The sequence below is a fragment of the Struthio camelus genome, chromosome 5, assembly GCF_040807025.1.
Source record: "Struthio camelus isolate bStrCam1 chromosome 5, bStrCam1.hap1, whole genome shotgun sequence".
Taxonomy (NCBI): Eukaryota; Metazoa; Chordata; class Aves; order Struthioniformes; family Struthionidae; genus Struthio; species Struthio camelus.
The window spans coordinates 51,476,463-51,504,333 of NC_090946.1; the positions used below are offsets into that span (position 1 = coordinate 51,476,463).

A 27,871-nucleotide genomic window follows, 5' to 3' on the forward strand; every position below is an offset into this window, starting at 1 on the left:
AAATTCTGAATATAGATCATATTAAATTAGCTCAGTAGGGAAAAGTACAAATATTTATTATTAAACTACAAATTTGCAGAATGTACTGTCTCCATACATCCATACTCTGGGCTATAGTCTTCACATAATGGAAATCTGTGGAGCCAAATTTCATTAAGGAAAACTATGTATAAATATGAGATAGAAAAGAAAGTAACAACTCTCCAGGTTTAACCAAGCATTAAAAAAGCTAGGCACAGGCAATAATTGAATACAGATAACTCACATGCGTCAACAATTTTGCCTAGATAATCAGCTGGTGTAAACTCACACATGGGAAAAAAAAAAAAAGAGCCCTTACCAAAATAGGTGCTGTGGGGCACAACTGTTACATATGGCTGTACTTACACATATATATTGGGTATTTTTTATTACTGGATTGAGCATGTCTAATTATATGTATGCATTAACTTGTAAAAATAGCTTTCTAAGAATAAACTTGGAGTCAGCATACTCCAGTGTTGGATGTATATCTTATTTCTCTTTTTAAAGTTACACTGAAAAAGTATTCGTGAGTATCTCTTGTCCTGACCTCAACTCCTACGCACACTAGATCTCAAATCCTATGTACTCTTATGCACAGTATATACCCGTTTTTCAGCTTCAGTGGACTAAGATTTGTCTTCACATTCTTTGAGAAAAAATATCATGATAAATATGAAAATAAAATAACACAAAGAACTGCCTCAACATCAGACAGAAGTGAGGCGATCAACAGATTTACTAACCAGTTTTTATTTCATAATCAATATTTCCCTTTTTTACAAATGTTTGTTGACTGTGAAGTTCGCTATAGTAAACCAAACACTTTTTTAGACAAAACTCGATATATGTAGTAGAAATTATTTACTAACTCAGGAAATTTTCTTTATAATTTTTATTTATATTACTCTGCAGTATTATTGCCAGCAATAAGCTTTAAAATTTCAACTGTAGAAATAAATTATATTTCAACTCAAAATATTCTTTTATTGTTTTTGAAATGCTCCTTCTGATGTTCAGAATCACTGATTTTGACAGGCCCTTCCATAGTTCCATTGATAAATTTATACTCTTTTGTTTCATTTGTATTGATTTATTTCTCTTACTACCAAAATGATATTCAGGCAGGCCAAAAAGAAAGGCTTTCTAAATTAGTAGTGTAAATAGTAGGAAAATGAATACTAGAAAAAACTTTTGTATTTCACAAGTGGTGTATCCAGTTAACTTCTTATCATATCATTCAATATTTCAACTATTGTCATTTGTGTATGAATAGTAAGTACATAATAGTACACAAGCTACGGAATATAACTAATTTTACGAAATATCAACTGTGGTAAGACTATCTGTAGCTAAGGCATTTTATAGCTCATGTTTTATAACTAGACTCCTTGCTAAAAATAAACCCAACAGAAAGGTATCTTTACATTCAAAAATATCTACATAATAAAATATGCATAATATATTGGCATTAATAATTTCTAAATTAAATTACTAAATTCAGACTTCTAAAAATAACTTCATTCCATCAAAGTTGTAATCTCTACATTTATTATGCTTATTCAGATGTGTTAATATTAATGTAAGACAAACAATTTACAATGTACTTAGAAATTGCAAGCAGTAAAGACAACCATCAGTGTATACACACACATTGTGTTGTTCAGCCAATTAGTCTTCACCATAAATGTACATGTAAAGTATAACATGAATTATCTAATTACTTTGACATAACTAAGAATGGATTTATACAAAACAATGCCTCATAACAACTCAGATACAGGTGAAATCTAATCTGTGAAATATCTTTAATAAAAAGTTAATTATGTTATTTCTTTCTGTTTCTGAAATAGGATGTGATAATACTGTTTTTGTACAACATTTACATAGCTTTTTTACTAAATATTTTAATGATCAATTTTTTATGATCAATAGCAGTCTTCAAAGATCTGTGTACCGTTTAACTTGATTTCTTTTTTCTGCCTCAGTTATATATGAGTGCTGGTCTGTGGAAGATCTGCAAGGAATTCTATTCTGCATCAATATTCTTTACTAAAGAATGTATTAATTAGAATTTAATCTATTCCATAAGCCAATTTTATTTCAAAAGCAATAACACTTTAAAAAGAGCTTAAATGGAGACTGCATTTCAGTACCTCATGGGTAGGGGGCAGATGCTAATTTAATATGACAAGTATTACAATCAATCTTAAGAAAATAAAATGGATCAGCTTATTCTTACTGCATTTATGATTTGGGTAAATGAACAATAACAATAACCATAAAAAGCTTCAGAAGCATAGAAATAATGTGTTAGGTAACTAGAAACATGAAAGAAGTATTTACAGTGCTCTAGAAACTGCCAAACTGGAGGCTTTCAGAAACTTTAAATAAATAGACATTTAAAGCATACTTTTCTAACCCCACCCAAATAACAGGTTCCAAGTTTAAATTAATGCATAATTTGGCATCTAGAATTGTATTATCACTGAATAATGTGAGAAAAAGAAAGGGCCCAGAAAGACAGTCATCTCTAAGACAGCATTTGCAGCAGCACCCTTCAAGAAATAAGGGGAAAACAGAAGGCCAAACAACCAATAGTCACTCTATATCCCCAGACAAATACTCTTTAAAGCTATAAATGACAAAACATCAAAGTTATATCCCTGGGAGATAACTGTAATGTCATGCTGGCACCACACAATGTTGTTTGGAACATTGCTCTTCTATAGAAGTATACTCCAACTCTCTTGTTGCTCTTCTATAGAAGTATACTCGAATTCTCTTAACAGTTCTGACACATTCTGCTCTACGCCAGTTGTAGCCAAACTGGGAAACAACTTTCTGAGAATTATAAAATATTTCAGATGCATTACCTTCTCTAGCATTTGCAAAATACAGTCCTATAATGCCAAAAAGGTTAGTTTAACCTTCAAGCCAAGGTAACTGCATAATTCAAATACTTGAAAGAGAGTATCAGCAAGCATGATATACACTTTCTGTATACTGTGTACTCTGGGTACTTTTAAAAACCAATGGACTAAATATATCTGACTTTGAATACAATGCAGTAATGAAAAGGAGGTAGAAATGGCAGTTTATAGAGTATTAATTACTTATCATTTAAAGGCACCGTGCATTGTGTTAGGAAGTGTAGCAACATCTAAAGAAACCTGTTTTTAAAAAGAATTTACTATTAAAGTATACAATAAGCTATTCTAAACTATTCTTAAAGTTAGAAAACATTTAGCTTAAAATTTTATAAAATGCAATGAAATCGTTGATAGAAAAATAGATACAAAGCATGAAGAAGTCTATATTCATAGTCATCTTTCTGAACAGAACAATAAAATGTTTCTAATGTAAGCAAAATTATAACTCGCTGTTCAGAAACACCTAGTACGTTTGGAGCACTTGTGACCAATTATCTGGAAGGAGTTCTCAAGAAATCTCAACTCAATGTAGAAAACAAAATTTTTGCTTTACGTGTAGCAGTGGACTGAGCCCCTGGGCACTTCTAAGGATGCTTATTACAGTCTGTGGTCACAATGTTCCCACTGCTTCACTGTTTGCAAGTTATGCCTTAGAATAACTGTTAACACCTGCAGGAAGTCTAATTTATTTTCAGAAGAAAAAAATAGCGAAAATTACTACATGCACAAAAGTAGGGGAAAATACTACTTCTGAATAAGATGCAAGTACATATTGTTTTGGTTGCAGAGTAAAAAACATTAACAGGTATTGACTGACTATCTTTAAGTCCTGGAATGCTATGCTACAGGCAAAGATCTCAATATATACACTTCACCTCTAGAAGAGGAAAAAAATCCCCATCTCTTATTCCTTATAGTGAAATGAGCCTACCACCACCTTTTTTGATTTGTACACAACAAATAACCTCCTTTTTCACTCAAGCTGGGTAGACAACTATTTTCACTGACGGTTTTGTCTCACAGGTACCTATGATCTATCACTGTTTGATGCAAAAGGATGCAAGTGGCTGAGGACAAATCTGGCATACAATCTCTAGGAAAGTGCAGCAGTGCACTATCCCTACAAACAGCTTGGAAAAGTGATAATATTTCCCCAAGTCATATGACAAAAAAAAAAATCCAAAATAACAACTATTACATGCCTACTGTGTGGTATTCTCTCCATGCAGAAACTTCATAATAAGGCTGGGCGTAACTGTGCCTTACTCTACTTATCTCTGATACGTCAGAAAACATAGTACTGCATTTTTTTCTCTGTACTCTGTGCTGTACAGGATCCGTCCTAGTGGACAGTAAGTTCTCTAACGTAGACTCTAGAGTCTCATATAAGTCTTGATCATATAACTTCTGAACTCACCAGGAGCTGTTATATTAAATTCTGCATAATTGAAAACTTAAGAGTCTGATGTTCATGTGACTGATGACACGGTACACTGCAGAAAGAGGCAATGAAGTCATCCACCTTCTGGAAATTGCTGTAACATTCTGCTTTGCCTGGTTTCTTCAAACAGCAAGTCATTAAGTGACTTTGTACCTAAGAATATGGGCAGCTTTTTCTCCCAATACTAGTTCTGAATGAAACAATGTCACCAAATGTGAGCATGAGGGACTAGAAGTGAAAGATAATCTTGGTTAGACAGCAGAGTTATCTGCCAACTATTCTTCTAGCTTACATGAAATGGAATTTAAACATGAAAATATTTGGCACTTTATAACATGCTATTCATTTTCATTTTGCATTGAAAAAATAAGTATCCTTGAAATAAAATAAAATCAAAAGATTAAATACTTCTTTGCAAAGGATATCTGAAGACCTTTGCTGTACTTTGCTAAAGAGAAGAACAGGTATTCTCCAAGTTTTATGGTTTTATGATTCTTTTTCATAAGCAAATAGAACTTTTCCTTAGTACAAGGACATGGAAAGATGCCAAAACCCACATATCATATCTAAGGATATCCTTAAATGATATAACAGGCTACGAGATCTTTAATTACAATGCAAGGTTTTTAACTCCTCAGCAACTAGAATAGGATATCCATATGAGTCTAATGCAAAATCCATGAAATCTAGAAAGCATTATCGTTTTACATGTTCACTCTCAAAAGATTTTCAAGTGAATACTGATATTTACAAACCCTATCTAAACTATATGTTAAATCAGGCACAAATCATAACTGTACCAGAGTGTAGTGATCACAATTCTCCCACAGCTCAGCATGTTCACAGAGGACTCAGAAGTAACACTGATTTAAAAATAATTTAATGACATCAGAACCAGGCTTTAATTTTCTCCCAAAGTCGTACCGCATAAAATTTATAAAATGCTTACTAAACCATCCTACATAGTATGTTTCCAAAATTCTACTTCTATTGACTCCTTTTACTAAGATAAAACTAATGATTAAACTAAGGATTAAAACTGATGATAGGCTAAGTCTTCCTAAATCAACAGTAGGGGGTGACCATGTAATACCTTGTTAAATGCTGTTTTCTGTGTCTTTTAGCAGAACAAAGAAATGAAGTACTGTCTATGGGCTCTTTGTTTTCTCATCATTTCTCAAGCTTTATTTTTATATGCATTTCTTCTTTTTTAGTTCTCATTTTTATCTGCTAGAAAAAAGCAAACCCAATCCAATCACCAGAGACAGTTTAAAACATGAGGAGAAACTGATTAATTTAAGACAGTTGAGTTTATCCATTCTAATAGGAAAGGTGGCAATGATGCCCATTGTAATGAGAAGGTATATCATTTTGAAGAGGGGATGAAATAGGAAGATAACTGATTCTAATTGTAACTCAGCACAGAAACAAAGCAAACAAAAAACCCAAGTGTGGAATCATGTTTTTACTTACAGGACTGCAACTGGCAGGTTATTCAAGATGTCACATGAACGATATGCAAACAGTGTTCAAAAACTTAGCAGTGAGAGGTTATATCATTCCCCACGTTTCATGATTGCCCTTGATAACATCTCCTCAACATTCAGAAAGGAACAATAAACAGCAAACCCTAAAATTGCTGTGTCATTGGAGAGAGGAGAGGAAAGCAAACAAGTAAACCAATGTAAAGCAACATAAACACCGAGATTTACCTACTTATTTTGCAGGGGTGGGGAGAGGGAGGATAGATAAAAAGAAAGTAAAAAATTATATTGATATGCCTATAATATTTTTAAATTGCTCTTTAATGTATCAATATCATATCTAAAAATGGTGCTTTAATCCATAATTGTTTAAGTGAACATTGTAAGCAAAAGCACAACCTATGACCTCTGATATTGCAAAATAAAGGCAAAGAGTGATCATACAAAAAAAGAAATCAATATAACAAAATAATAGCCATGAATTAGTCTGAGAAGCAGAAAAAAAAAAGTCCATAGTCAGATTGTGAAGTATTGGTTAATTCTGCTTAACATTTAGTCATGAAATGACTTTCAGCCCAGCAGCAGCAAGAAAGCTTAACTTTGAAGCACTGGAACCTCTACTGGAGTCCTCTCACCTGAACAGGGAATAACTCTAATTAGCCCTTTCTGGATAGGTTACCTCAAACATTATTCATTACCTGCTATCCGCAGTACACCATAGGCAACATTCAATCAAAAAATGTAATCTGCCATCTTATTAAATTGAAACAAAAAGGTCACTTGAGTTATGAATTAACAATCCGTAAAATCATCTATACATGTAGAATATTAAGGGATTTCCACGCTACAGAGAAGTGTTTTTTCCAAAAAGTGTAGGCATATCCATTTGACCTTGTCTCTATGCTTAATGTTCAATGTGGAGTCAAAATTATCACTCGATAACTCCATGATACCAATGGCAAGTTAGGTGTCCAGGTATAGAAAAAAATTAATAGTGTGAAGTTGAATAACTGGTAAAACTGAAGGTGAAGATAGAAGTCCTCACTGAGACTTAACCAGAAAGATATGCTATTGTGTGAAACTATGTGAAGAACTTTTTCTGTAGGAGCCAAAAGTATATCATAAGCTTGAAGACCTTCCAGAAGAAGTCAGTACAAAATAGGCAAAATACAGTGCTTATTTCGCAAAATATAGAGCCTATTTCATCAACTCTATTCCCCTAAACATCATGCTGACGTTCATACCGTTATCATATTATTCTGCACCCCTCTGCCCTATTTACCAACTCTAACTTCCTTTTCAGGCCTCTACTTGTGATTAAAAAATGGTTTGATACCATAAAGAGAGGCAGAATAAATTTTCTTAATATATTCATAGATTTATTATATTCGTGTTTTTCAGGTATTTCTAATTTTAGAACCTACTGCAGTAAATTCTTTTATGATGGGGCCACCTGAAACACCATCTAGTAGATGAAAACTCTTTCCAACAGCGTTACTTTCACGAGTGAGACCAAGATCTCATTTATTTTTTTACTATCTTCTGAATGCAAATAAAACACTTGTATTCTCAATGACCAATCTGACATGCTGAAATAAAGGCTATATAGTTTCTCACAGAAAACTACCTAAGCATACATTTTGAACACATAAATCATAATAATAATTGTTCTGTACTTCTACAGTGCCTTCTATCAGAATGCTGAACAATTTTATATTAACTTTTCTTTTAAGTACATGGAATAGAGGTTTGGAAAGATCAAATGAAACGTCCAGCATTAGTCAATCTATGATAGAGCTAAAAAGAAAACAGTTTTTCTCAATACCACTGTAAGAAATGACATTAAAAAAGTGGAATTAAAATGAGATGAATATTGCAGTTGAAATACTGGAGACAGATATCCCACATATCAAACTGTCAAATGCAAAAGGAGATAGTATTTTGATGACCTAAAATAGCTATCTAGTATCCTGACATCATCATTAAAACTCACTGTTCAAACTTCAACATTACTGTATTGATAAAAGACTTTACTATTAGAAGTTTGGTATGGTACAAAATTTCAAAGTCCACATCCTAATGATAACAGAAAACTAAAATAAAGTTTTCTTTTTTATTTTTTCTTCTGTCCCCTACAACAAACCAAGTATTAAGTGTAAGTCAGATGAGTTCATCAACTGTTTAAGCTGTGAGTGTGCTTTAGAGACAGCCTCATAATATTTATTTTCAGATTTTACCTCTCTCTATCAGGAAATAAAAGATTATACCTCTGCAAATCATTTTATATACATGGATAGGTTTATTTTTTTAAGTTAGAAAGAGGACGACCACCCAACTCTACCATAATTGTAAGGTAGTAAAAATACATTTGGAAAAATAAAAATTTGGAAACTTTTTGCATGGAAAGAATTATTTTCTATTATAGTTGACAATAAGATGCTTATAAAAATCATTATTATTTTATTAGTAAGACAGAAAATCAGAAAATATGCCAAAGGCAATATTTAGAAGGTGTGGTGCTGCTGAATTATTTGAAATCCAGGATGAGATCTATTATCTTTCACACCAAAACTCTATAACAATAATATGGAACATTTACAATTTATATGTTTTATTTACATCAACTAATCCACCAGTCTCTAGTTACATATGTACTATTATATCCCACTGTAGGCTAAATGTCTTGTATAAAATAGTTAATATAAGCCAAAATGACAAATTCCTAATACTAAGACGGTAACTGTCACAGATGTGTGCTGTACCTATTGGATGCTTGCACTATCCATAAAATTGGCTCAGTGTCATCATGTAAAAAAGTTGAAATGAATTATATATATTTTAGCAGCCAGACGACAAAGACACGCTCCAAAAAACAGTAAATGCTGAGGACTCAGTGGACAAACCCTGAACCAATTTGCACTCCATGGAATTTATATTACACAGCACTATATGATAAAATTGAGTTTCAGGTGTAACAACAAAAAAACAAAATATAGGATATAACGATAAAAATTTAAATGGCATTCAAAATAGTTCATTTAAAAAAAAAGCTTTAAATAAAAGAAAGTTTATATAGTAAATTAATGAGACGTTTGTGATGATAAGTCCTATTATGTTAATAAGCTTAAGTCTATACAAATTAATAAGGGAAGGAAAAAGGACTCCTCTTCAAAACAGTGCTGCCCTGACTCACTTGTAAGTGAGAATATGTGTTTTGGCCTTTAATTTTTTGTACAGGCACTAGTAAAGGTTAGCACTGATATCAATCTCACAGAAAAAAAGGAGGATTAGAGAAGGAAACCCTTATTATTCATAAATTCTTCCTGGACTGCTTTTTGAGCAGGGTTTCAGATTGCATTTATCCTATAAGTACATCAAATGCACAAAGAAGAAATATCAAGTCTAGCCTTATATCATTTGTGGTTTTCCCTCTGAAATAATATTGGCATCAGTAAAATAGATAAGAAGCAAACAAAATCTTGTAAACAAAGGAAAAGAGTATTTAACAACTGTACTTATAGAAATACTTGTCTATCTACTATCAATTACAGTAAGTATTTAAGTATTAAAACTAATATCTTTAAAAGCTACTAGAGAGGAAAAACAAGCTTGTTCTATATGATGTTTATCATGTTATTCATCATTTTGAGATGAATTTCTCACTTGAAGGGTACTGCAGAAAAGTAAAACTGATTTCCTTCTGGTAAGTAAAAGTAAAGCTATATTCTGCCAATTTCATGGTCCTCCATTATAGCAACACAGTTTTTCCACTTTATGTCTGTCAGTGTTTCCATTCCAAGCAAAGCTGACAAAGTTCACAAGGAGGGAACACGGAAGTTCTCATGCTAAAAGTACAGGAAGATTGGGTTGGTCTTTTCAATGACAGGCAGAGAGAACAAAAGTTATCTGAGATACTTTCTGACTGTCCTTAATTCTATCGCATCTCTGGTTCTTTCTACTTTCAACCTACTGGAAGGTTGCAGTGTACAGATTTTTAATGCGGGCAAATGGCCATGGGAGTTCTAGTGCAAAAACAAACAAGACATTTTTAACAGTAGTATTGACAGATGTATAGCTTTCTGGAACACAAAACTAAAGGAGAAAACACTTAAAATGTGTAGGTTTCTGTTGTATCCATGGCAATTCCATTAACACAACACAGTAACTGTTTTGAAGGAACTGATTTTTCCACTGTATGAGACATTTTAGAGACTACCTTCTTATTCCTGAGAATCAGAACATGAGTAGCTTCATGAATACTGATTTTTTTAAAAAAAAAACAACAATTCAACAAAAGTTGAAATTGCCATAAAAAGGGGTTATGGTCTCATGTGAATGGAGGAAAAGCCAGCCATTAAAAGGAAGAGATAATACAAGCCAGATTTCCTGCCTAGTTTCCTCAGACCTCTTTTGGCAGAACTATTTTCCTCTTGTGGTGGAAAGTGTGCCTAGAAACTGTTCTGTCTGCTATGCAGTTCTGTCAGGAGAACGTTAACTTATTTCTCACACAATGGGAAGGATCACATCATCAGGAGGTGAGCTCATCTACACATATCCTCAATGGCTCTCTAATTGGAATGACTCATAGGGAGTCTTCAATCCAACTTAAAAATCCCACTCGAATAGCAACCATTTTTTTCCAGCTCAGACCTTTCATAATCACCCTATTAATCTTCAATATAAAATAAAGTCTTGACCCAATTGAAACATTATCGAAAATTGAATGATTTCAAGCCTGACAAGCTACTATATACACACAACATGGTGTATTGTGAATTTATCTTCAACCTTAACACTAAATTTCCTGAGTTCTGTCCAGTTGAATAAGCTCCTTCATGTTATCTTTATATAACATTTTGTGACAATACACATATCTGAATAGTTTTTCCTCATCTTACACAGCTGTATATCAAAACAAACATTTGTTTTGTTCTCTAATACTCTCCTATTGGTTACTTACATGACTACTGACAGGTTTGAGATTACTGTGCTGGAACCTATTTTCGTGTGACAGCCGCAGTGCAGATACTTGTCGATATACTGGTGCTGAATGCTAATCACTGCCACAGTCTAGGAACAATTGCCAGCTACATCACTTATCACTAGAATGAACAGAAAAGCCTTAACCGCCTTATCTTGTCCTACGTGCTTCCTGCTGAAATGGTTATAAACCACTAGCAAACACTAGGGGGATAAAATAATTATAAACAAATATGTATTGAGAAGACTCAATAGTCTTCTTCATTTATACATTTTTAATGCTGTCCAAAGGAGATTTTGATTACTTGTATAAGCACTGAATTTAAAAGAAGTTATGCATAAAATGCATTAAAAGATGTAAAGTGGAATATGGGCAGAACACAATGCATACGTACTTTTCCCTAAGTTTGAATATTAAGTTAAATCACTTGACAAAATTCTCATAGAAAAGTTTACTAGAAAAATCAATGAAATATTTTTAGCTATTAAACAATTATTTTTATATGTTACACTAGAATTTTGATAATTCAAATTTCAGAGAACAGATGCAAATAGGTACTTCTCTGTTGCTAACTAATCAACATACCCAAAATGATATTTCCTGCAAAATATAAACACTTCTTCCTTTTTTCCTCAATAACAATCATCAGGCTAAGCTTGCATTAAAAAAAAAAAGAAGTGGAAGGAAAAAGATACAGGAAAGGAAAAAATACTAAGAATATTTTTTAAAAAGACTTAGGTGCTCAACATTTTCAAAATCTGATTAAAATACGCTAAATACTAAAATTACAAAAGCAGGAATAAGCGCTGAACAGAGTGTTCATAACATAACTCTAGCTGCCTGCAAAGATTTCATCTTTGTCATGTGACAATAAAGCCAGATAACCATTGCTGGAATGGAAGAAGTTTGATGCAGAAAGCTTTCAAATTGAAGTGGAGGATATTACAACATAGTTTTCTTAACAGTTCTTCTATCTGAACGGTTTCTCTCTAAATTTGATTATACACTGTACTAGATATCTATTTCAACAGATTGCCATGTGTTGATCAAAAATATGACATTGTTTTAAAATGCTCATGTCCTGCTGTATGTTAAATTGGTTATTTATACAAACAGCAAGTTCTAAGCAGGTCACAAAATATCAGAGGGTCATTAATTAATAGCAAGGTTAACTTCAAGAGAAAATCAGCCTGTTGTGAGGAAAACTTTTCTGATATTACAACTAATTGCACAAGATCTGATGGAAGCATTCGGCTAACTTAAATAAACAGACTATGTGTTAAAAATTGTTAACACACAACAAACATACATTATTAGAACAAAACTACATTAAGTTCAACAGTAAATCTTAATAATAATAATAATAATAAAAATAAGGTATTTATTAAGCGTGACTCTATTCTAAAAGCATGGTATGAAGTAACTTTAAAAATTTCCATAAGTAAGGCAAAAAGATATACAATGTGGTGATTTGCGGACATAATGAACTGGACATGTTTTTTCCAGTTAAAAAAGAAACATATGAGTGAGATTAAAATGCTACTAAAAGTACAGTGTATGACTTTAAAAATAAGACATGAGTTAGCTAGATGAGTTCAGTAAGTTTTAAAGAGACTTAATGTTATTTCATTCTTTACCAATAAATTTGCATTTCTAATCTTTTTTTTTTTTTTAACTACATACACTATTTAAATAATGCCCCTATGTTATCATTCACAAACAAATACACTTCAAACTTTTCTTTTGAAAAAGAAAAGTCTATACAGCATTTCTAGCAGGATATCTAGCTAATTAAGCACAGTTTTAGGGGTAATTCCATTTAATTTATAAATGTTCCAGGAAGTAAGTACGTGTGTGCATATATACATAAACATACATACACTGAGAGTTACTGTATCCATAAGCACAACAGTATGTATCCTTACTATTTATTAATAGATTTTTTAAAAATAATTTAAATGAAAAAACTATTTTACACAATATTTTGCTTTCATCAGAGATTTATAGAAGACAATAAAATAAACCAAAAGAAGAAAAATGTTTTCCATTCAATTTACCAAATTCCAACAAGTGTTAGATATCTATGGTTATGAGTGTATATATGTGAATGAACGAATAAATCCTTAACCCACCATATCTTTTTCTCCAGTTTGCAAGCTGTCACCCGTGAAAAGTATGGTGTAGATGGTAGGATGATACTGTACCTGATTGGCTCTGGAGGTGGTCATGGGATCAGATGGAGAGGACTTGGTGGTAGTTGGGGAAGATGGCAATGTCTGGGAACAAAGCAGTTCAGGAGCAAATCAACCTTTACAAGCCTTAGACTGAACAGTTAAAAAATAAATAAACCAACAAAAGTAACGTAACTACAAAATTAAAATAAATAAAAAATGCCTAAGACAAAATCTTTCTCCTACTCATTAGAACTTAATGGAATTTAAGCTCAATTGGATAAATAATGCATGTAAATACGCATGCTTATGCATGTAAAAACAAATTCATGACTTGAAATCAGGATGGTGAACTCACATAAATACTAAAAAGTATGCTGACCACATGAGGAATATATTCTTTCCTCTCTCCTCCTCTTGGGGAAAACGAAGACTATAGTAAACACAAATTCCAGCAAGTTCAATGAGCACAATAAAAGCAATTACCAGTATATAAACAAACAGGGTCGACGTTTAAAAGGAGACAGTGAAATTTACTTTGGCACCTTATTATGCACCATTCTATAGCACAGACTAGAGGCAGCAAAATGATTCTAAAATAATTTCGTGTTCCATATGTTAAAACAGTTACACAGAAGCTACTGAGTTTTTAGCAGTAAATTAACTGGTAATATATTCATTGTTATTTTTTAATCAGGAAGCACATGAAAAAACGTAAACATCAATCTCATGATGGATGAACATGCAACTAATACCTTCACAACAAATTACTACACTATATTTATAATTAGTGTTAAAAAAATCATCATTTTTAATTGGGTAAAGCTTAATAACATGTCATCAGCCTGTGTTCAAAATAAACACAAAAAAGAATTAAGAGTCATATTTATTGATCAGGTTTTCTAAATAATATACATATGCTTAACATTAATTCTTGAACATATCAAAAAAGCACTGCTCTGCTTAGAATTTTTATATATACATCATTTTTTTAAAGATTAGACCCTAACAGAATAACTTTTCCTTTTATAACGTAGTGGAAATATCAGATTTCAATTTTCAAAACATAACATACAATACTCATTCAAAGCATGTTTTTTGACATCTTTGTAAAATATAAAAAATATAAAATATTTGAAATTACACTACTTTTACTTTAAGAAATAAGACACTAAATGCTATACAATAGGATATATCATATGGTCATATAATTACTAATCAAATCTATTTAAAAATAAAGGAAGCAAAATTCCACACTTTCAGCAGTTCTATTACTTACAATCATTGACAGTCCTAAAAAGCAAAGCCCACATTTTAAAATAATTATACATACTTTTCCACTAAAACTTTTCATGCATATGAGAAAGCTGAGACAATGTGAATGTATAAAGTTATGTGTATTGATAAAATATGGGCTTGTACATATGCACACACAAATATTTGAGCTGTTTGTTAAGCCATGTGAAGATCGTTTTTTTTCCATAGTTTGTACATAAACAAAGAGCCAAAATAGAAAAAATCATAAGAAACAGATCCTTCTTTCATGTTTTCAACTTGTAACTCACATTGCAAAAAATAAAAATAAAATAAATAAAGTTTAAGCATCAACTGGGACTCGTTCAAAAGGTGTAAGGAAAAAATACTGCTATGTTAAGGACATTAGAAAATATTATGAGGTTTGGCAAAAAGCTGTTGGTGAGCAGACATGATAAAGGATTGTCCGATACTGTTCTGCACACTGTATCAGTTCATTTGCCAGTTGTTTGCAATTATTTAAAAAAAGAAATGGCAGACTCCACTATAGTACAGGGCCAGCCCTATTCAATTATAGAAGTGACTTCTGATTTTAGTGGGATCATGCAGTATATCTCGTGCTTGACACTGCAATGAACTGATTTTCATCATATAAGCTTTAACCAACATAAACAGAATGGAGTATTTTAATTTATTCCAACAGGCTTTCTTTTTCATAGCTGAAAGTCTCATCCTAAACTAAAAAGACTAATGAGATTTTTTTTTAAGATTCTCCAGAAAAACTCTCCAGAAAATATATTTGGACTAAAATATTTCAGACATCTGATGGCTTCTCTGATCAATATCATTACTAATTTGGGGTCTGTCGTTTTGGTATGTTATGCTAATTAATAAAGAAAAAAATAGGTTGCTAAATTGAACTTTCTTCACTGGTCTAACTACTGGTTTTATATGGAAATATTTAGTACACCTCGACACTGAATAATCACCTATTCACTGATAACACAAGTAATGTAATCAGTTGGAATGTATAACAATTTTTTATTCAACATCAAACTTCCTAAAGAAGAAAATGTATGGCTGTGATGAAAAAGGATTGCCGATATTCATTTCAGGTGACTACTGAACTATAACATCCTTCAAGAAGCACTTCATTATTTCATTTTAGCAAAAGCTTCCTTAAAATACAATAGAAAAAAGATAAAACATTTAAAGACAAAACAATTGTATTAATGAACAAGAATCAAGTATGAGTATACACCTTTTTATCCCAAATATACATACCAGTGACAAAATACTGAAATTAGTATATTGTTTTACATATCAAAGTATCTGTGTTAAGGCTCAAGACTCTCTTCCTTTGTTTGCTGACATAACTGTTTTTTTTCTTTTTTTCTTTTTAATAAATAGAAAAAGTGTCTTAGGATTTCTTATTTATGCAGCCTCAATTTTTGTCAAACATTTTTCATTTCAAAATGCCCAATCCTATATTGTTGAGACTGATGGAAGAAACATTGATCCTGAGAGATCTAGCCACACACTACTCATTAACTTTAATTGTTTTTCAGGTTGCTCAGCTGCCTCATGAAGAAGTGATCACTTGTACCTATATAACCTGATAGCATTTTTAAAAAATCAAAAATATCATCCCTTTTCATGCTTCCATATCTGTAGACATGTTAAATATGGGTTACCTATTTATTTCTTCATTATTAAAGTATTACTTCTCAAAAATATGTTAAAAAAGAAACAGGCATTTGGATTTTGTTTTGATTTTCCATTGACTGGTAAGTAATTTATTTATACTTCCTGAATTGGTTTGCACGAACCTTCAGGCAAAATTACATCTTAAAGAAAGTGTGACAGACCTCAATAATTCTTATTTGTTACACAGCGTAGAATAAATCCTTAAAATTTAGCAAGTATATTGCATTATGCAAGCCCTTGAATGTAGTTGTTTTTAGTCTTCTGCAAATGAGACCTATAAAGTGGTTAAAAAACATAAGATGAATTCACATTACAGGTTTTTAATTTTCCAGATTGAAACAGTTATACGTTAATTGAAGCTTTCCAGCAATTATAGGATGCCTATCTATAGCAAAGGCCAGTCAGAATTCGCACTATAAACCATTTTTAAGACTTCTAAAATTTTTGTTAAAAAGCTATACCTTGAATAGCACAGGCCAAGCTAAGATGCAATTGGACTTTTCTTTGTTCTCAAATATGATTTCCTTTTCTAGAATTTATGAGTAAGTGAATGGCAAACAATGTTTACAAGGTAACAGTTTATTTTTCTCTTGTAAGCTTCTGGAACAGATGTTTGGAAAAATATTTTTTAAGTAATAAAAATGAGCTTACTTGTTAGAAATAAGACTTGGTTTGAGCCATGTTTGAGCTGAAGTATTTTCTGAAAGTCCAAGAAAATACCTTTTCCTTGTCTTGTTTGCAAATAATTTATTACCCTGTGAGAGACTGTTCTCAGGCTGCACAACATGCTCACGTGCGCAGCGAGATGTCCAAAGCATGACACTTGCACGCTTCATATTTTTAGAGTAACAGAATGAAGAGATAGGCATATCACAACTGTACAGAATATATATTCCTTCTATGCAGTATTCCAGAAGGCTTTCTGAGACCTCTTCCCTATAACTTCACGGATCACCTAAAGCAGATCTATATAAAAATGGCAGAAGTACCATCCTTAAATCTATACTAAAAAAAATTAAATACTTATACGCTAGATGGTAAACATTGTACTGAGATAACTTTTTCATATTACTCTAATTCTCAGTATCTATTAGTATATTCAATATATAGAAGGGCAGAAAGAAAAGGCAGAAAAAATGAAATACCTTTAAAAATGCAGTGGAGAGACGGAAGCATTATGAACAATCAAATATGAAGGTGAAATTGCATATATATACCACTTTCTAGTTTCCCTCTACAGGGCTTTCCATGTATCAGAAATCTTGGTAAGAACATTACCCATGTATTTATTATTATTATTATTATTATCATCATTATCATTATTATAAGCTAATATGAGTTTCAGTCTTACATGATAACAGCGGTGCTTTTAAATTATGGAAATTAAAGTGATGTTAATAATTTGCTTATGCCAATATTTTTATACACTTCAATAAAGGGTGGGTTTTTTTTTGAATTTTATAATATTCAAATAGTTGAAAAACTTCAGCAGCTAAAACAAGAAAGAAACAAATTGCTCTGCAAGATCCCATAGTGCTGAAGAACATAAAAGACTAACTTTCTAAGCTTTCACCTATGTTAGAAATGGGCCTTTCTAAACAGATTGCTTGCTTTGCCAAACATGGAGTTTTCCTTTCCATCTTCTGTGAACTCTTTTAACCTGTAACTTTTATTAGGTAGATGATTCTTATCTCAGCAATGACTACAAAAATGTATAACGTATTTTAAAAATACATGTTGAAAAAAAATTAAGAATTACTAATTTAATTACAGCCTAGATTGTAAAAAGGCTATTTTGATGACTTCCTGGATCTAACCTTACTTGCTACCTTTTCAATTCTGTAAAAAAAACCAAATACAATACTGACATTCTGATGATATTTCATAGTCTGTACAGTTTTTATTTTTATTTTGGGTAAAAGGGATAAGCCAAGACAGAAAGAGTAAGAAAGTTAGCACATGTAGGCAGAACACTTATTTATAGGTGTTTATGGAAGTAATTTATATATGTTTATGAACTCTGGAGGTCTTGTCCTTGAAACAGAAAAACTGGTAAGTATGATGTAAAGGAAAGATTATCTCCTGTGTTTCTGGGAACAAGAAGGAGTAGGTGGCATAAACCCAGACAGCATCTGCCATTTGGATCATAAGAACAATTCTGGATGGAGGAAATGGCTTAGGATGAAGACTGTAATAGAATGGACAAAGAAGAATCATGGCCTTCTCTTTCCTCAAAAATTGTTACAGTAATACAGAACAACTACAAGATCTGGAGGTCTTTTGTAGAATTATCAGAAAACTCAATTCAGTAAGCAGACCCAGACAATGGGCAATAAGTCATATAAGAAGATTCTAAGATATAGGTCAAAACACCCTGAGGCCTAGAAGGAAAGAAAAAGTCATCTTTCAATTCTGGGCTACTTTGGGGTTTGGAAAAATATCACCAAAACTATAATGCCACTAGAATGCCTGAGATAACTTTAGTATTGTCTTAAGCATCAGAGCACTATCCAAAATTTCTGCAGTGTTGAATGGTACTGTTCATGTCTCAACACAATCTTCTCTTCTTGTTCCACTTTTGAAGCACATACAGTGAAGAGTTAATCATCAGCTACAAAGAGTTAATTGAGGTTCATAAAGTGTAGTTTCACATACACATTAAGATCATATCCAGCACTGTTGAAATTAAATAGAAAAAGAAAGTAGGACAGTGATCTGGCACCAGAATTAGGTCAAGGGCACTTGAGGGATAAAATACAGTAAGTTTTCTTTTTATAGAATGCTAAACTTTTGCTGTGGGACCTAATATAAAGAACTGTCCTAATATTTGCTCTAGTAGAGGATGGCACATCTTATTTCTCATTTTTGCTTGTCTTGACAACTTGTAAGCAACTTGTAAACTGAGCATATTATTATTCACTGCAGAATGGTAACTGGTGATGCTCTTCAAATGCATTCAAACCCAAGTGAAGTTTATGAGAAACAGCCGACTAGATGAAGACACACAGTGACCTATAAAACTGCTTATGTTTAACATTTACCTCAAATGAAAAATCTGGAGATATTTTTTCACTTTTGGATTTTTATAAGGTTGCCCTGGGTGGCACACTGTTGGGTTAAATGGATGCTAAAAAGAAGAAAGGCTAATCACGGGGAGAGGCTTTTTAAGAAATCAAGAAGTCTACCAAGTCCCTGTAGCCTGCCAAAATATCAATTAAAATACTGATCTAAACGTTTTAGAATATAACTGATTTGAAAACAGTTTAAATTAAACTCGTATCTCATATTTCAAAAAATGTCCTCTATTTAAGCCAGTATTTTCAAATCTGGATTCTTGAAGTTAGTTTTTACTTAAGTATTTCAAAATAAAACCATCCTTTATCTTGATGAGTGTTTCTTTTTTTCTTTCTTTCTTTTTTTTTTTTTTGCTGAGAATCAAGCATTTCATAAATCATAGCATGAATCAGATTGAAAGGCACCTCAGCAGATCAATCAGTGCAAACTCCTGCTCAGAGCAGGGATAGCTGTAAGATCAGCCACTCTTCCTTCTATATAATGCACAGTTCTACAATGGCTGTCTGTGATTCTATGTGCTTACTGGATAACCTGCTGCAACTCCTTTACCTATAAATAACTGTGAAAGCTGGAAGCAAAATTCAGTTAGCAAATAAAGAAGCTGTGAAAGTTTCTGCAGAAGGTCATGTGATAAAAGCACATTATACAGCCTTTTCCCATTGTTTATAATAGCTGCTATAAATTTTTGAGGTGAAATTTAAAGCTCTCTGTGGTAACTACGAAGCCAAGCTACTCAAAACATCTCAGGTTCTTGACCCCTTTATGAAAACTGTACTGTATCCCCCGGGTTATAATATGGTCTGATAAAAGTTGGTGTGACACTTCAACTAATAAAGAGAGAAAAGGGAGGTCAGATGCACAGTGCAGTTTCTAGAAAGTAGAAGGGAACAGGAATCTCTTGGTTATTGTCAAATGATACACAGAAACAGCAGATGGCAGGCATCTACAAAGGGATTACCCCATGTTACCTAAAGGTAAAAGATGCAAACAGCTGGCAATTAAATATCTATCAGATCTGCTTGGAGGATACAGCTACCTGGTATCTACAGATAAGTCTACAGGATTAGGAAATCTGCAAAAATGCAGCGGAGAAGGCTTAAATTGAACCAGATAGACTTGCCTGTGAATCCTCTGAGGCTGAAAAAGCTTATGTTAGCGAAATCATCAGAACGTTTGGACAGTGACTTCATCAGTAAGGAGAAACGCCAAGGCAGACAGCCTTAGTGTACACCAATGTCTTTCCTGAATACGTTGGAAGTGTTGAAATTCAAGTAATCAGTGGAAGGTTTACCTACACACTTTCTAAACTGAAAAGCATCCAAAAGATACTTCCTTTTTGCCTCTTCTGATGGGACTATCTATAAGAAGCCCAGGACAGAGAAATGACAATGGAGAAATTAGAGATGCATAGTCATACAGACCTGGATGGCATTGCAAGGCATCACCTACAGGAAGCTTCACTCACAGCCCCTGCATTTTGGCAGCCACAGCTACAAAGCCGATAGAAATCTCCTAAAGGTGCCTAATGAAGGCAAAATTTACAGATGTTTTTACTATTTCAAATCTACTCTCAGTCTCAAACACTAAGTCTTCTTCTGTCAGTCTGCAAAGTCAGACTTGGTGTGACAAAGTTCTTGGGTAATATTCTAAGCTATTACCCATATAAAGAACTGTGCAAAAGTTTGTGCAAAAAATTGTAATTCACAAGGCTTATTTTTCACGAGTCCACAATGACTTGTATTATACATTACTCTGACCAATTTAGTTGTGACCTGTCTTCTATAAAAAAATAACAACAGAAAAAAATAATAACAATTACCTGTCGTAAAATATTATCCTTTACGTTTCTTAAATAGAGGTATTTTATTTATTAGACACGGGATGTTCTGACATTGGAGGATAGACTACTTCACTGCAAACTCTAAGAATCAAGCTAACAATTTCACATCTTGGTGAAAATAATTGATTTTAGATTTATGGAATCAATATATATAGCGTAAGAACTTATCGTGAAAACATGTTATTTCATTAAATAGAAGTTAAACAATTCACTGTAGTTAAAACTGTTCAACATATGCACATGCACATCTCCATACATTCACAGTCATATTATTATGCACCTGTATGTATACAGGTAATATCCTTAAATTCTAAAATGCAGAACTAATGAATAAATTGTGGTCATAGAAGTGACATATGTAGCCTGTGTCTTAACTTTTAAAAAAATAAAAGCCCCTGAAAACTTTACAAATGAATTTTCCAGAAAAGTATTTCCTCCTCAGTTCCCACGTGGAAGAAGCGTATCAGCTTGAGATACAAGACAGGAAATATTTAAGCATGTCAGCTTTAACAGCTGTAATCTAATTTTTCATGATCTTACTGAGCTAAAAATTAGTTTCATTTCATTGCAAAGGGAGAAAAAAAATTCCACTGTAATAAAGAACACTCATTTCCTATTGGGTTAAGAAATATTGGAATAAAATGTAATATTTTACATGCAGAAAAGCTACTTAGGGTACAGCTCTTTTCTCCAGCTTTTTCTCTCTACCTCTCAGACATATTCATTTTCATATCTAGTAACTGAGAAAAGAATCCCATAAACTTGGGGCTTTTCTTTTAAGTAATTTCTTATAAACTACCTAGAGTTTTTTTTGTGAAAAGGTATAGCATATATAGAATATATAAAGTAGCACTAATTGTTAGATATCGTATGCAATGGCGTATGCACAGTTTCACCCATCTAAAGCAGTGTGATCACTCCAAACTCATGCTTTTCAACTACATAATCATACAAGCATTCTGTGTATGTTGTACAAAAAGTGAAGTAATTGCATGCAGTTATCAAATTACTTTATAGGACACTGAACCTTGCCAGTTGAGCAGCACTATACAATCTTACCCTACATAGAGCAGGAGAGAAACTAAAATCTATCCCATATAGGATAGGAGAGACAAGATAAAATTCTACTAATGGTCATTCATTTCTGTCTTCATCTTTTCCTTATTGAATAAAATGACAAATGATTTATTTAAAAACCTATGTGACATATTTCACATTCTCCTTGCAGTATATCCTCTTTTCAAATTAAAATTGTGTGGGAAAATGCAATAAGCTAAAGAAAATTTTAGACCAGGATACCTTGTAAATATATTTTGCAGCATCTACAGATTTTAAAGGAAGTCAATGTAAAACATAGGCAAAAAGATGCCAAAAATAGCATTAAATGAAATAACAGAAAACACCCCAAGTTATCCTCCTGTTTTCAAATTCTGACATATAAGCTTTTAAGGTATTTCTTATAGGCTATAAAGAACAATTAACATTTTTGGTTTTATTTTATACACATAAGAGTAGGAAACACATTCAGTTAATTCCTTGCTTTTTAATAACTCAAAAAATATACAGAGAGATTCATATTTTAAGTTTAAACTTCAATGAGTCTTTCTAACTAAAACCTAGTATTCCCTGAGACAGAAAGAAAAGAAGCTTATAAAGGAAACACTATAGCGTTTGGCATTGGAATTTATAAAATACAGTCTAAAAGAACTTCTGAGAAACATGAGCACAAAAGTATACGGGAAAAGAGGACCAGTAAATTACTAAAATGTAAAATAACATTTTCTTAAAGAACATATTATGTTGACCCCTTGCAGCCTTGAAATTTTAAGGCTTCTTAAAAGAGTTGTTAATTTTAAGGAGCTGATGTGACTCTTTATTCCCAACCAAAAACTCACTTGTTTGATGCGGTCTGGATTAACAGTGGTCTGAGGCTGTAGAATGCTGACGGGCTCTGTCTTGGCCACATTTTGAGGCATTTCTCGAATCTTTTCTGCAATGAAGCCATGAACTGCATTCAGCGCTTCAACTGTTCCCTGGATCAGACACACCCGCTCTGTAGTACCTGCAAAAACCAAAAGTTGATCTGAATAGAATGGATTCTTCACAATCCTGCAAACTTCTTGAATTACATCATAAAGGTGGCACTCAAAAGCAACCTTCCAAAAACAACTAGCAGTACCTCAATAAGCATATAAAATCAAAACAGATTTCCAAAAGACGATATACTGATGATCTGAAGTTGTTTTACATAACTTTTTATGTACATCTTGTACACATGTAACTTTCTAGTCCTGTCTGAGTCCAAAACCATATATACAAATTAGAAAAAAATTAAGAGAACACAATACATCGTTGGCTGGAAAAAGGAAACATGAGAAGTCTGTACTGAACACGTCTTTTAAATTATTTTGGTCTAGTTGTAGATTATTTTAAAATATTATGCAACTTTTAGTTAACACAAGGATGAACATAATAGACGGTATTATAGAGGAATATGAAACAAGCTTTTGTAATGAATACTCTACTGCAAATACATTGATTTAGTGCAGACATTATTAAACCATTTCTTAATACAGCTGCAAATTGTTATGGCAAGACCTTTCAAGGCCGATTGCGCTCATATATTTGAGTGCCCAGTTTGCCTTTTATACCATTCGCATCTTACACATCCATGTAATAACTATATTTACTGAATACATAAAGGCATAATTAATAGAGTTAAGCTGTCTTAAATATGATTCAGCAGTTGAAAACTGAAAGCCTGTACCATGTAACCAGGCACTACTCCACAAATTATGTTTCAAGAACTTCTGTTTAAATAGAGTTATGCTGAATATTGATCATGTAGGAGGTCTAGATCGCACATGACTACCTTCTAAGCATCTGTATTCTAAAGTCATGGAAAGATATTAATGTACATTAACCACAGGAAGTTCCGTCGGAATCTGAGAAAAAACTTCTCCACTGTGAGGGTGACAGAGCATTGGCACAGGTTGCCCAGAGAGGTGGTGGAGTCTCCTTCCCTGGAGATATTCAAAACCCGTCTGGATGTGATCCTGGGCAATATGCTCTAGAGGTCGCTGCTTGAGCAGGGAGGTTGGACTAGATGATCTCCAGAGGTCCCTTCCAACCTCAACCATTCTGTGATTCTGTGATATTAGCTATATCTGATAGGTTAAATGGATATTTATTCTATGTATAAGAATATTAGGCCTTTGGAGGCAACGAAAAGGAGGAGGGGACAAACACACCTCTTCCCTATAGTTAGTTATTGTACACATAAGACAGACGCTTAAGAAATCAGTCCTTAAACCTCACTGCCAGTCCTCATTGCCAAAACCTGTAGCAAAGTATAATCCTTTGCTTCCCATCAATCATTTCAGTCTCACCTGGCTTTCAGCTCTCATTGTTCTACTCTGCTGAATACCATTTTGTCTACTTTTCCTCTCTAGTTTGAAGCACCATCTTTTTCTCACAGCGGTTGCCACTCCCTTTCCCTTACATCACTATTATTTACTCTCACCTACAACCTTACTGTCTCTTATAGTGACTTGTGTAACCCAGTAGCCTGGAGAAAAACAGTGTGGTGTGCCAGGTCATTTCTTTTATCTTTCATTTATCTTTTGCATATTGCCTCATAGAATTTGGATTTCTTTGCACAGTACTAACAAACATAAAATAATTATCATAGCTTATATTACAATCCTCTGGAAAGGCTTAGATAAAGCCTACACTGCCATATAATCCATTTCCAAACTGAAGCAGAGCTCTCTGTGTCAAAAAATCCACCAGCCCTTATTTGTTTGATTTCTGCATTCTAAACATTTACAGGATGGCCAAAAAGAACTGCAATTTTTCCTCTGAGGAAAGGCAGAAAAGACTGCATGTACTTTCTATTTGTGATTAAGATAGTCTTTAGATGCCTTTGTATAGCTTTACCGCACAGCAAAAAGGTTTTCTTTTACGTAGTCTCAATAGAAATACGACACTGCACTGAAATAAACCACACACATTTTTTCACTCTGCATGCTGTATAGTAAACCATTTACACATGTCCCACAACATCAGTTTTGACTTGAAAAATGTGGGGAATGGGAGTTTATTAAAAAAAGGAAACTTGGAAGGGGGTGTTTACCTTCCACTTTTGTTCTGCCAAAATAACAAAACAGAACAAACTAAAGATCTAAATAAAATTGCTTTGAAATTAAATGTAGGATATATTTACACAAACATATTCTGTTAATATCTAACATGCTCAAATAAATAATTTTTATCACTTTTTAACTTCAAATAAAACAACAGTAGAACAGTTCCAAGAGAAAAAGTATACCATGAACTATGTTGATTTTAATGTATCATTGAGAACAAAACAATACTTCCATGCAAAGATATGCCAAATGTACACCCCTATTCAATGCCAGTACACATCTTGCTTCAAGATCACAGGGGAAAAGTGGAATGATAAATTTTAGCCATGGAATTACCCCGAAGATAACTACATTTTAACATTGCCTTACTCCTTGCAAAGGATTTTTGACATCATCACACATAAAATCCAAAGCTTGAATCTGTTCTGATGAAAAATTCATTCACTCTACCTAAATAAATGAAAATGACAATGTAACAACGTGCCTAACACTAACTCGTTTGCTACAAATTTTGAACTTTACTGTTACCTGGCCTCATTATCATTTTACAAACTGTACAGGATCACCAGCAATACATAGATGGACGAAATGTTAATAGGTAGGTAAGTAAACATGTTCTTAAAATATCTTTCCTGTGAATTTTATGTCTTTGTCTTATCTGCTCTTATCAACCTATCCTAAGTTATGCTCCTAACAACACAGCAACATACCCTATAAATAAGAAAAGTACATTAACCGTAGTCACCTGCAAGAACAAATTGTCTTTGTAAAGGCTTTTCATTTGTTTCATTTAATGATCTCTAAAGATTAAACATTTCATTATCTAAAGAAGAAACAAAACACTAAAACCTCTGCCTGATCATTAACACAATTTGCTCATATACATTCAAAATCTTGCAAAGAATCTTGTGGACTTTTTTTTTTTTAAACACAGTATCGGGCAACACTGTAATCTGACTTCCTGGAAGTAGCTCTACAGTAAAACTGACATCAGGAAAAGCAAATAGTATCTTCTCTACTAAAATATTTCATAATGCCTTTTCAAAAAATTAGCTTCAAAATATAAATAAATTTTTTTAAATACTCCATAAAAAAATTGAGTTTGAATGACATAATTGTGCTACAACAGAAAGAGAACTCAGTTCCTAGGTTCAGCTTTCTTAACGCTTTTTTTTTTTTTTCCCCCTTTCCTATTTGGCTTCCTCCTCCTTTTGCACAGAACTCCTGTGGTTTCTGTGTAAAGCGATCCAGCCCTAAGAAAATGCTCTGGGGAGTCTTTACACTGCAGCATTAATTGTCTACTAAATGATGAGATGTGATGTGGATTGATCAGAGTAGCTAATGCAAGTGTTCTCCAGGTCAGCAGACAACACACTGAAACAAAACACGGATCAGATTACATCCACGCTGCTGGAGCCTAGTAGGGAAAGCACTTACGGGGATGACTACTGTCAAAACAGTTCAAAGGAAAACAGTCAATGCTAAATAGGAATTTCATTAGAGTTGGCACAGAGTAACTAAAGGGTATTCTGCAAGCTGTCTTATTTTAGAAACTTCAGTATAATAAATGCATATCATGTCATATAACAGGCTAAACATACTACATTTTAGTATGTATAAATCAGGATGAAGTAAATGGAAAGCACTGTTCCATGAAGAAATACAATTGTGCAAAATCACATTTCACAGAGTAAGAGACTGATAAAATGCTTCACAATAATAGCACATTTTCTTTGAGGTTTACGTTTTATGATTTCCACTGAAGACCAAAAAAAAAAAAAAAGAAAAGGAAAAAATAAGAACTGAGTGGTGTGCAGAGAATGTGTACATATACAGTTGGGAATTGCTTTAGTCCCTTGAAGTGATGCTGTCATATTCTTCCACTCAATGCTAATGGCTTTTCACTCAGAAAACAGAGTACAGTAATCTGGAGTAACACAAAAGGAAAACTGTCAGTCCTGCGACCAACCTATGTAACAAAAATAAGTCTATGAATCCTCAAAGTTGGTGAGATTCTTGTCATTTTAAAAGCTTTTAGGCTCCATTAGTATCCAAAGCAAACTATCAGATTATTTATAATTTTCAGTTAACTGTTGTATCCACTCCTTTTTACAAGTTTTTGCTAAGAAAAGCTCAGCCGTTTATACATGTACTTAATGTCATAAGATTTGAACAATGGAATTATAACACAATCCTCATTTTGAAACAGCTGCTTTAGAGAAAGTTAAACTAGTGAATAATCACCATCTTCTCTGTTTTTCTGCAAACATCTGCCAGTATAAAATTATTTTAACTCTTTTTTAACTATTTACGCTTCAAATCAAAGTTAGGATCATGTATTGAACATTTTCTCTTGCATATGAATAGATAACATATACACAAGAGAAGAACAGTTTTGACAATGAAAATGAACAGATGTTGATTAGGTGTATTCAAAAAACTGAAAATATTTTTCTACGTGTATTCGATAACACTTAAGTCCATGACAGAAGTTTGCTACAAAATAGGAAAATCAGCATCCAAATATATGTTATAATCATTGTTTGTTTATTTTTCTAAGGAATCCAAGTAAATTACTCAACATTTGTGTGTGCTCTACTTTTCTTTGAGTAAAATGTGATTCATTTCCTTTTATACATCAGAATCACAATTCAGTTTGCAAATATAAAATGTTTTAACTTTTTTCTGCAAAATATAAGAGGCAGAATGTAGTTGTACAAGAGAACCTGCCTGTTCATACTGCTCATCAAAATTATATTTCTAAGACTAGTAGACAAAAAGAAAAAAGATCTAAAATTGATTCAGAACTTGTTTCT

The 27,871-nt window shown here is 32.8% G+C and overlaps 1 protein-coding gene across 2 annotated transcripts in view; it reads right to left on the bottom strand.

Annotated features, from left to right (window-relative positions):
* The window catches only part of NOVA1 (NOVA alternative splicing regulator 1), a 151,603-nt gene that overhangs the window by 15,503 nt on the left and 108,229 nt on the right, over positions 1–27,871 (bottom strand). Inside the window, exons 3-4 of one of the 2 annotated variants that reach the window (XM_068946367.1) lie at positions 22,803–22,969; positions 13,065–13,136 (exon numbers count right to left, since the gene is read on the bottom strand). In XM_068946367.1, the coding sequence (XP_068802468.1) occupies positions 13,065–13,136; positions 22,803–22,969 (239 nt within the window). The remainder of the gene's footprint in view (positions 1–13,064; positions 13,137–22,802; positions 22,970–27,871) is intronic. The other variant, XM_068946368.1, reaches the window with a different exon arrangement.